The 12,017-nt window shown below is 36.6% G+C and overlaps 1 protein-coding gene across 1 annotated transcript in view; it reads right to left on the bottom strand.

Annotated features, from left to right (window-relative positions):
- The window catches only part of FANCM (Fanconi anemia complementation group M), a 75,127-nt gene continuing 63,110 nt past the window's right edge, over positions 1-12,017 (bottom strand). Inside the window, 5 exon segments of the mRNA XM_014457602.2 lie at positions 1-911; positions 1,404-1,692; positions 3,508-3,883; positions 7,684-8,247; positions 10,126-10,232. Coding sequence (XP_014313088.1) covers positions 773-911; positions 1,404-1,692; positions 3,508-3,883; positions 7,684-8,247; positions 10,126-10,232 — 1,475 coding nt within the window. The 3' untranslated portion in view covers positions 1-772.

Genomic DNA, 12,017 nt, shown 5'->3' with positions numbered 1-12,017 from the left:
TAAAAACATCAATGAGAGAGAAACATCGATCAGCTGCCTCCTGCACACCCGCTACTGGGGATGTGCCCGCAACTAAGGTACATGCCCCTGACCAGAATCGAACCCGGGACCCTTCAGTCCGCAGGCCGATGCTCTATCCACTGAGCCAAACCGATTAGGGCAATATCACTTCTTTGAATATCATATTTCTACAACAACCAAACAAGTAGTGTATGTTAGAGTTTATACTAATAGGATTTGACTACTTGATTGGATCACCTTTGGTGAGGTAAACATACTCATTTACACTTTCTAATTTCCTAGTTACTGGGGCACTTATCTCATAATACACCCACACTTGATCCAATATGTATGTAGACTCAGGACATTTAAAATATTCTAGATCTTACAGGAAAAATTGTTTATGACCATTAAGTTGGCAGTGATCAGATGCATCAACCTATTATGCTAACAAATGATGATAGTACAAAAATCTTTGGAAAAATTTCAAAATATATCTCGAACTCTAGCTTTTACTTTCTTAATTGCACCTTCAATGACCTTTTATTATTTAATAAACATAGTTTCATAGTCCAGTTAACCAAATGATTGTTATACATATTTTAAAAAATATAACATATAAATAAAAATATACACAATATAAAATAGTAGATATGGATATGTTCTCTTATTTACATATTTTAAACTGATAATCACAAACCACAGCAATGATTATTGAAGTACATTTAGTGTTGTGAGAGTTCTTTGATAACTGCACCTTTGAGTGGTCTGGTCATGCATTGGATTCCAAACTACTTTGGTTAAGACCATTTGGTATCATTTGCACATCAAATACATAGTGAATATACCTATAGATCTCCTCAGCCTTTTGATGAGTTACTTGTGCATACATGGAGATTTCTTGAGGTGAGCTGAAAAATAAATTAGACCAAGAAAAACATTACATGTCTGCTCTGTCTGTGGAGTAGCCCTTCTCTCACTGTTTCACTAATAAACTTTCATTTTAATCTCTAAAAAAAAATTACACTAGAACTTTTGACTTATAAAGTTTATTATCTTGCTTAAAGAACACCAAACATAAAAGCCTTTCTTTAAGAAAATCATCTCTTCCTAGAAGTGCTAGATTACAACATTCAATGTAAATGCTCTCTGTCTAGTTTCCTATAGAGCTCTAAACTCTTCAAAGACAATGTCTGCCCCCCCGCCCCCCCCCCCCGCCCCCCGCCAAATTAATGGTCTCAGCTTCATGCAGTGACTTACATGTTGGAAAGAAAAAAGTCTCTACTGAATGAAATACTCTAACAGACTAGCCTATACCTTTTAAAAAATATATTAAAATTTCCATAAAATGCTTCTAAGAATCATTTAAATGTAACCATTTAAAAATATTAAAACAGACATACCTGTTGGTCATCTTTTTAACAGAAGAAAACTGGTGACACATATTTAATGCAGTTATATAACTTACATTGGGAATACTTAGATAAAATTGAAGTGCTTCACATTTATTACTGTTCACTGTTGGAACTTGAATACCAACATTCTTTCTTTGCTCCACTAAAGACAGTTCCTTTAGCAAATCTGCAGTTTCTTCTTGACAGGAACTGAAAAGAATTCGAATTCCAGCACCAATTAAGGTAGTCAGCAGGTTGTCATAGCTCTTTGTTCTCTTAAACATCCTGGATGTGTCTCCTAAATATTTCATGTTCAGGAAAATGCAAACATTAGTAATTTACATTAACTAGAATCAGAATACTATATATTAAAATCCCAAGATCTACACCATTAAAAAAAACTAGTGCCACATTATTTATGACATTGACAAACCCTACAGCTAAAGATTTAAAGGTTCTGAGATAAAATATGGAAACTGTCTTTACAAGTGTCCTGAATTGGAATCAACATAGAAAGATGGGTAGGCAGGGAAGAGCTTATATTCGTAGATAATTCATTCCTAAAGCCAAGGCCACATTACTTGACTCTAATAAAATTTTTCATAATGCTACTAGCAATGATGAAGAACTCAGTTTAACTGATACAAAATTATCTTATGTATTTATTCCAAGAGTAACTCAATACTCCACACACCCATTTTAATATTATCTTTAACTCTTGCCTATTAATTTACTCCCCTAACTTTCCCATTTATTTTCTTTCCACATATTACCTATATTTTCTTTTGGGCATTCTTTATATGCCAAAGAAAGGTACTTTTCTATAACTTTTGACATATTACTTTCCAATATACTACAAAATATGTTGATAAAGATTAAATTACTGAATTTTAGAAGTAAAAGGACCCAAGAGATCACCTATCTAAAGCCCTCAATTGTTAAACTAAAAAATAAAAAGGATTACTGAAAGATACAGTTATTTGTCCAAGATCACGTGGTTCACCAGTGAAAGCATGGGGATAAAAAGGTACATTGTTCAATTACCAAACAAATCTATACTAATAAAAGGGTAATATGCTAATTAGATCAGACATCTTCCAGACAACCTTCCAGATGCCCTTCCGGACAAAGCCATGGTGGCGGGGCCAAGGCAGGGGCGGTTAGGGGTGATCAGGCTGGCAGGGGAGAGCAGTTAGGGGGTTCAGGCCAGCAGGCAGATGAGCGGTTAGGAGCCAGCGGTCCCGGATTGCAAGAGGGATGTCCTTCTGGACAACCTTCCAGACAAAGCCGGGGCTGCGAGGGAAGCCTGGGTCCCAGGTGCCAGAGGGAAGCTGGTGCCGGCAGCCAGGGGAAGGAAGGCCTACTCTTGCACGAATTTCGTGCATCGGGCCTCTAGTGTTTTACATTAACTACATTTTTTCCTTTTACTTAATGACTGTACAATCTTGAATTCTTGAATAGTCGCTTTCACCTACATGATTTCACTTAATCCTCATAACATCACAAGTATATTAACTCCTCAGAGGGAGGGATTTTTCAATGCAACATTACATAGATGTAGACACCAGAACTCAGTGCATTTTTTTATTTCATTTCCCATGATCCTTTCACTATTCTCAGTGACTCCCATAGTAATTCCCCAAATGCAGCTCCAATCCTGCATTTCCAAATGCATCCTCGGCATCCATTTCAGTGACCTATTGAGAACTCAATCTTGTCCCTCAAATCTGCTTCTCATGTTTATAATATCAATAAACAGCACCACTACCTAACTGTCCAATAACCAAGAAATTAGTCAATTTAAGAGTAACCCCACCAACTCCTGTTAATCCTGCTTCCTAAAACTCCTGAATGCTTTTTCCCTGCCACTGCTTTATTTAAAGCCCTCATTTTTTCTGGGGCACCTTAAAAAGACTTATGCTTGGTTCACTTGCCTTCAATTTATCACCCTTCAATTCATAAGCTGCATTTAAACACAATGACTACTGAAAAACATTATGTACATATGAAATGAGTCAGGTATTGTAAGAGCTTTCCACATCCTGACAATAGATTGAACGAATTCAATCAAGTTCCTTTACAGATTTATAAACAAACATTTAAAAATACAAACCTGTTTTTTCTCTGTCCTTTTCCACAATCACACATATTCTTTCAAACATGCTCTGTAGGTACTGGATCTGGTCAATGAACTTGTTTTTATTAATACTGTTTAGCATCTCAGATTGATACCTCCTTTCCACCACCATGCGGTTACTCACAATGTAATCACAACCATTAAGAGGACAAACCTCTACTTGAAAGCCATGAATTGCTCTTAGGGAAGAAATTATTTCTGAACCAGAAGTGATTTCACGGCTGTCTACAAGAATACAAGTTCTCTGGCCTTCCTGTGGGAGTCTAAAAGAAGCATGTGTGCCAGCCAAACATGGTCTTGAGTTGGAATTGTAAGTTGTTGAAGTGCTAGAATCTTCCGGAGAACTACCAACCTGAAAATGTAGAAAACATCGATCATAAACAGGTTAAATATATGTTAGCACCATAAGCCTGAAGATGATTTTCTTTACTGATACTCTTTTTTCTTCAACATGACCAAACTGACTATATAGATGAAGAACCAAGCCGCCATTCACGGAAACCTAGTAGGACAACTACAATTTTTTTAAAAAGGGTGTGTGTGTGTGTGTGTGTGTGTGTGTGTTGATGAGAATGTGAAAAAACTTGAACATACATTGCTGGTGGGAATATAAAATGGTATAGCCTCCAAAAGTTAAACACAGAATTACCATATGACCCAGTAATTCCACTCCTAGGTGGAAATACTTTCCAAAAGTAGTCAAAACAGATTCATATACTTATATACCAGTGCTCATTAATTTTGGAAAATTCTCAGCCACTGCCTGTTCAACTATATCTCTTACCCTCTTTGCTCTTAATTCCAATTACATGTATGTTAGCCTATTGATACAGTCCCACAGCTTTTGGATACTCCATTCGTTTTTTCACTCTGTGTTTCTCAGCTTGGGTAATTTCTATTGTCCTTGCTTTAAATTTGTTGGTTGTTTTTATGGCTGTATTGGGTCTATGATGGGCCCCTTGAAGACAACCTTTATCTTTTACCATGTTTTCCATTTCTAGCATTTCCACTTTATTGTTCTTTATATTTTTCATTTCTTAGATGATATTCCCTATCCATGCATTTTTGTTTAAGCCTTTAACATATAAATCCTGGCTATTTTAAATTCCCTGTCTGATTCTGATAGGTCATATCAGGAGTCTGGTTCTTAAAAATGTGTTTTTTTTCTTCCTCTTATGTACTTTGTAACTTTTGGTTGAAATCCAAACATCTTGTGTAGGACAGCAGTAATTGAACAAAAGTATTTAGGCCTAGAAACAGGTATGCTTTTCTTTTGCTAGGCCTTACTTAGGGTGTGCGGTTGAGTAAACCTAGTCAAACATTTCGTTGGGTTTGGATTTTCTTATTGCTATGATTACTCTAGGTACAACCAGAGGCTTTAAACTTGGTAGTGCTACTTTGTAATTAGGGTGGGGTGAGTTGCCAGATAATTTTTCTAAATGTTCTCAGCTTTAGGTCTTCTCTGTGAGCCTGAGCCTCAGAAAGCTTCTCTTCCCATACTGTCATTCCAGTCAGCAGATTGCTTTTATTTGTTACTTAGTGCTTGCTAGCCTGGTTGGGGGGAGCACTAGGAGCATCTTGTTGGGGCCAGGAGGGGGGAGAGGATAGTGAGGGGAGGGTAGTGGGGGGTATTCATATTGTCCTGGTTCAGCCTGTCTTGAGCAGGACTTGTGTCCCAGTCTCAGAGGTGGAACCTTCTCAGTGATCTTGCCCTGCCTCCTAGGGACTGGAGATCCCTAATGTTCTAGCCCAAGATGTTTTCCTGACACTTTCTCGGCTATGGAATTTTGTTGTTGTGTCCTTCCTCCATCTGCAAAGGGTCTTTGCCTAAGCCAGCGGTTCTCAACCTGTGGGTCGTGACCCCTTTGGGGGTTGAACGACCCTTTCACAGGGGTCGCCTAAGACCATCGGAAAACACATATATAATTACATATTGTTTTTGTGATTAACCACTATGCTTTAATTATGTTCAATTTGTAACAATGAAAATACATCCTGCATATCAGATATTTACATTACAATTCATAACAGTAGCAAAATTACAGTTATGAAGTAGCAACGAAAATAATTTTATGGTTGGGGGTCACCACAACATGAGGAACTGTATTAAAGGGTCAAGGCATTAGGAAGGTTGAGAACCACTGGCCTAAGCCTTTAAGGTTTGCTGCTCTATCCCTAATGGCTTAAAACTTAAAGCTTTTTGTTCCATAGAGGAGAAGGAACAATGAGTTTTGGTGCCTTCTCCACAGGAACTGCTGATCACTTCCTGCAGCAGGAAAAAGGTTTTCTGATTCTCAATCTTCCCTGTGAACACCTGGTGAGTCTGAAGAAGAGTGCAGGAGTGGTTGCAAATTCCCCTTATGTCTGCAACTTCCAGGGATTCTAAACGCTCATGCTAGTTCACTGCCTTTTGCAGTTAAGTTTTAGATAAATTCTTATTCCCAGATAGTACAGTGCCCAGTGACTCTCCCAAGTCTCATCAAGTCTCTCATTGAAAGCACTTGTCTCTTCTTAGATATCAGACTAATTGGTTGTCCTGCAATCTCAACTCCAATAAAAATAAATCTGATATTGTAGATTATCTGGATTTTTTAATGGTTATTGTTACATGGAAGAGAACAATGCTCTTTCCAGCTTCCTACCTCCTAAGCTAAATATAGAAGTCATAATCACTCAGAAATAATCTTTAAAATACATTCAATATTCAATTTCAAAACACAAAAAAGAATAAATGTAATGAAGGAAGAAATGGCCACTAAAAACACAAAAAAACAAAAATACCAGAAATATGTACTTATCTTGGAGTAGAAAACGGCTTTCTAAACATGACAATGAAGTCAGAAACTATAAAGAAAATAACGGCAACTGTATAAAAAAGTACCTCTTCCTATGACAAACATTTTTGTTTGTAGTAACAAACGAAAGAAAAAGATAAATGGCAGACAAGGAATGCTGTTTGCAATATACATGACAAAGTAAAAGTTAAGTTTTAAATCTAACAGTTTTTGACGGATATTTAGTCTATGTTCTGTCTACTCAAATTTACCTCAAAGTCTTTCCCCTTCTAATTTCAAGTATAAAGAATTATTTTCTAGAATTGTAGTACTAGGTATAGAAGAAAATTTAAAACCCATTCCTGTTAAAATCTGTGTATCTTTTCCACAGTCCTCACAGTATTACTATCCTACGTCTGTTTTTCAGTTAGAGCATGCCACAGTGGAAATGTAGATAGTGCTTACAGGCTTTCAAAGTACTGTGCATATATTACCTACCGTGACCCTTGGGATTACTATCTGTATACTATAGCCGAGGAAACTGAGGCTCAGAGAAATTGATCTTTAATCTATTATAAAATGTAATCTAGTTACCTTTATCCTAATTGTACCTTTGAGAAATAACTTTGGGCAATAAAAGCCTGAGGACAATTTAAAACTGGCCAATTTGAGAGCTGTTGTGTGGACATTGTAGCATATTGGTAAGGCAGAATGGACTGAAATACCTGGAATAAAAGAGAAATAGAAGTCTGGGTCTAGGTCTCACTCCTAAATGACAATTAAGGAAATAAATCAATATTTACAGTTAGGGAATTCCTAGTACTATGACTCTAATCCCTATTTTAGTAAAACTACTTAACTATAAACTCTTAAAAACTGAAAATGGTGTTAAGGATTATTTAAGCAACAGCAAGATAGGGGAAGCTGGAAACTGGACTCCTCAGCCACTCTGGAAGGAAGGAAATTAGGTGGTGCCCCTAAACTCCTCTCCCCAATAAAGAGATGAGTTACATACCTGAAGCCTTAAGTGGGAGAAAGAAAAGTTAATCAGGGTGCTGGGCCTAGTTCTGAGTACGTAATTTCTATTAAATTTACCTTGCAGAAAGCTCATTTTTCTACAGCCTTTTAATGAAATTAGCAAGTTTCCTTACAGTGTTATTAAGAAAACTATTACCATATTTAAAAAATTATAACCTAAGCACCCATATCTGAATTACCCATAAAATTTAATGTGCTATTTTCTTATTTGAAGAATTTCAACATTAGCTAATTTTTCTTTGACCTAGTTATTTAACACAAAACATACAAGAAAGGAAAACAAAACAAAAACAACTTTTGGTAAACATATGAAGGCTTTTTCCTCTACTTTGCTCCATACCTTCAACTGAATTGGAAAATTTCTACAGTCCTTCTGTGAATCAACAGCAGTGAATGATGGTGAGAAAGATTCAATTTTATTTCGGCTCTGAGGTTTGGAGCCCGAGGCATCAGAAGCCACATCCTTTACATTAAGTAGTGTCTGTTGTCTCTGCTTTGGCAATTGATTAACAATTGGATTAGAATGGTCCTTGGACTGCAAGGAAGACCCAGAATACACTGAATTCAAACCATGGTCCTGTTGTTTGCTCTTTTTAAAAGTGCTTGGGTTGATCACAATATTGGATTCTGTTTTATCATTTACATTGTTTTCCTCCTCACTTGAATCATCCAGTAAAATAATTCTGGATAATTTCTTTTTTGAACGTGCACAATTCGGTCCCATCTTCTTTTGTTTTAGCTTTTCTGAACGTCGGGTTTTATATTTTTTACTGCCATTTGCAAAGCAATCTTCAGTTATTAAATTAAAATCAACAGACACTTCTTCACTTGATTGACTTTTGCAAGACTCCTCTTCATTAACACAAAAACTGTCTTCTAAATAGGTTTCATCTTGTTCAGGAATCTACAATAAAAATACAAATAAGAAATTACATGCCCTAGGGTTTGGCTCAGTGGATAGAGCTTTGGCCTGCCGACTAAAGTGTCCCATGATCAATTCAGGCCAAGGCACATGCCCCGTTGCTGCGGGCTCGATCTCACCCCCTTTCCCCACCCGTAGGGGGGGGTGCAGGAGGCAGCCAATCAATGATTCTCTCCCATCATTGATGTTTCTCTCTCTCTCTCTCTCTCTCTCTCTCTCTCTCTCTCTCTCTCTTTCTCTCTCTCTCCCTTTTTCTCCTTAAATTAATGGGGGAAAATTACAAATTTCTTTCATAAAATCAGCCTGTAGTTAACATATTCTTTTAAATGCATGAGATATTTATCAATACTTATTTAACTTTATTAATTCAGTCATTTGTTCAACTAACATATACTGAGTATAGTCTTTATGGAAGAAAGTAGGGACTTTGGAGATAAAAACAATATAACTCTCTTCCCTCTAGAAATTAACAGTCTAGTGTAGGTAGCCAGAAAAAATAAACAGTAATATATAAGCAATGTGGTAAGTGCTATATAATAAAGACAATGGACATGAAGAAAAATGAATGACTATATTACCCAGCTGAACATGTCAATTTATAAACAAGTAAGACTAATATAAAAATGTTAACCATAAATAAAAAATAATCTATAATTTTTAGAATTAACATTTTAAAAAAAAAGTTTCAACATATAAGAATTAAAAATTTAACCCAGCCAGTATGGCTCAGTGGTTGAGCATCAACCCATGAACAAGGAAGTCACAGTTCAATTCCTGGTCAGGGCACAATGCCTGGGTTTCAGGCTCCATCCCAGGTAGGGGGCATGCAGGAGGCAACCAATTAATGATTCTCTCTCTTTTTTTTTTATAAATATATTTTATTGATTTTTCACACAGAGGAAGGGAGAGAGATAGAGAGAAACATCGACCAGCTGCCTCCTGCACACTCCCTACTGGGGATGTGCCCACAACCAAGGCACATGCCCTTGACCGGAATTGAACCTGGGACCTTTCAGTCCACAGGCCGACGCTTTATCCACTGAGCCAAACCAGTCAGGGCTAATGATTCTCTTTCATCATTGATGTTTCTATCTCTCTCCTCTCCCCTTCCTCTCTGAAATCAATAAAAATATATTTTTTAAAAATTGCCAAAACCGGTTTGGCTCAGTGGATAGAGCGTCGGCCTGCGGACTGAAAGGTCCCAGGTTCGATTCCGGTCAAGGGCATGTACCTGGGTTGCGGGCACATCCCCAGTGGGAGATGTGCAGGAGGCAGCTCATCGATGTTTCTCTCTCATCGATGTTTCTAACTCTTTATCTCTCTCCTTTCCTCTCTGTAAAAAATCAATAAAATATATTAAAAAAAAAAATTTAACTAGTTGCCCTGGCTGGTGTGGCTCAGTTGGTTGAATGTCCCCCCACGTACCAAAAACTTACCAGTTCGATTCCCGGTGAGGGCACATGCCCAGTTTCAGGTTTAATCCACAGTCGGGACACATGAGGGAGGCAACCAAAAGATGTTTCTCTCTCTCCTTCTTTCTCCCTCTCTTCAAAAAATCAATAAAAACATCTTTTAAAAAAATTTAATCAGGTGATGAACTTCCTTTAAACATTCTCCTAATTAGAAAATAATTTAATGGCATATGCTAATTAACTAAAATTAAAGAAAGAATAATTTGATCAAAATAAGGACTAAAAGGGATTTTGAGAATTCATTTAGTCCACCTTCCTGATTCAGAGCAGAAATTAACCCAGTTAACTCTGATAGTCTAGTTTTAGAAATAAAATGGAGATTTCATTAATAGGAAAATATTTCAACATCACCTCAGGAAATTCTCTACTATATCTCTGGAGTTTATACCTGTGAGAAAATGTTTATGTTGTTATGTTTCTTATGGACCATTTTGTACCGGCTGCTCATCAATGGACTGTGCACAGATTTCATGTAAATAGCTCTCATTTCAGAATCTGTGTAAAGATAATAAGAATTTCAAATAGCAAAATGATTTAAATGAAAACCAGAAAAGTATTTAACTCTGACCTATTCCAAATTCACATGATTCAAACCTTGTAGAATTATTTTACACAAAACGCTTTTAATATATAAAAAGATGTCTAAAAACAATTATTTAAAATGCAAGGTTAGAAGTTTTGCATTTGAAATCAGACCATCTAGTTGGGTGATCACAGACAATTTATTTAAGTGCTCTACCTTAGCTATCTCTCTCCTCTGAAAATGAGGATTAGCATGGCGCCTTTTCATGAAAAAAATAAGTGTATACAGAGACCTTAGGACTGTAGCTGATTTATAGAAAGTATTCGGTAAAACACAAGAAATCCAGGCCAAAAAAACAGTCAAAAACAATAAAAACCACAGACAATAGTATGTATGTTTCATTATTTTCTGTCAAGTTAAAACTGAAAAGCACATGATTTTCTATTTATGCCTATATGTTCAAGGTTATAATCAGAAAGCAACTTAATTTTTGTTTCCCATTTCTCCTACATTTTAGGGTGATTAATTGACATCAACTATTTTGAGGGGTAACTACTAATTTGAAGACTATAGTGCTTGCTACAAGATATATAAATTTTTCTTTAATACTATTTCCCTTATCTTCATTACATAGCTAGCTTCAACTATTAGATATCCTCCTGACTCATGCTAAATCCCTACAAACTTAATGAGACCCTTACTTCCAGTTTAATGTTCAGAAGGATTCAAAATCAAGGAGCTTTCAGAGATTTTTTTTTCATTTGTTTCAGATTGTTTTTAGATATAATTTATATACTGTAAAATTCATACTCTTTAGGGTACAGTTCTGAGTCTTGACAAATGCATTGTTATGGCAACCATAATCTATTTACTGTTCCTACAGTTTTATTTTTTCCAAAATGTTGTATAAATTAAAGTATATAGTATGTAGCCTTTTGAATCTGGCTTTTTTCACTAAGCATAATGTGAGATTCCTATGCTTCTCATTTTGTAAAGTTTTAGCAAAGAGTACTTGAAAATGAAACATGAAAAAAAATGTGAATTTTGAGGTTTAAAAAAAACCACTTTGAAATCCTACGTATTTCAAACATACTGTGTCTAACATGGAGTTTCAGATCTCCCTACTCTTCAACCCCACTGCTCCACAGGCAGCCTTCCAGTGTCAGAGAGCAGCAACGACATCCCTCCTGTGCTCAAGCCCACTGACTCCTCTTTTCCTCTCTAATCCATCGAAAATCCTGTCAGCTGTACATACCCTGAATCCAATCTTTGTCGCTCTCTCACTGCCAACACCTTGGTAGCAACCACTGTCACTCCTTGATTAGATTACTGCTATAGCCTGCTAAATGGTCTCTTCCGCTTTTGCTCCCTATAGGCCATTCTCAACACAGAAGGAAGAGTGACACTGCTACAATAAGTCAAATCATGAGCTGGCTGCTCAGCACCTCTCTGATCTCTCTTCCTACTACTCTCCTTCCTCATTCAATTCTAGGCACAATGCCTTCCTTGAACATGCCAGGCACACTCCTGTCTCAGGACCTTTATACTGGTTGCTGTCTATGCATCAACATTCTCCAACCAGATTATCCTATAAACCTGCAATAGCCACTTCTATTAATAAGTATCAAGTACAATACCAAGCAACCTTATTCTGTAAATTATATCAGTATCAATGACATAGCACTGAAAACTTTGTCTTTAAGACCTTTTTCCTTTAAAGGCAAGAACTGTTACTGGCAGGATAGCTCAGTTGGTTA

This window comes from Myotis lucifugus, unplaced genomic scaffold (genome assembly GCF_000147115.1).
Source record: "Myotis lucifugus unplaced genomic scaffold, Myoluc2.0 scaffold_81, whole genome shotgun sequence".
NCBI lineage: Eukaryota > Metazoa > Chordata > Mammalia > Chiroptera > Vespertilionidae > Myotis > Myotis lucifugus.
The sequence above is the reverse complement of the archived record's forward strand: the minus strand, read 5'-3'. Positions and strand labels throughout refer to the sequence as shown.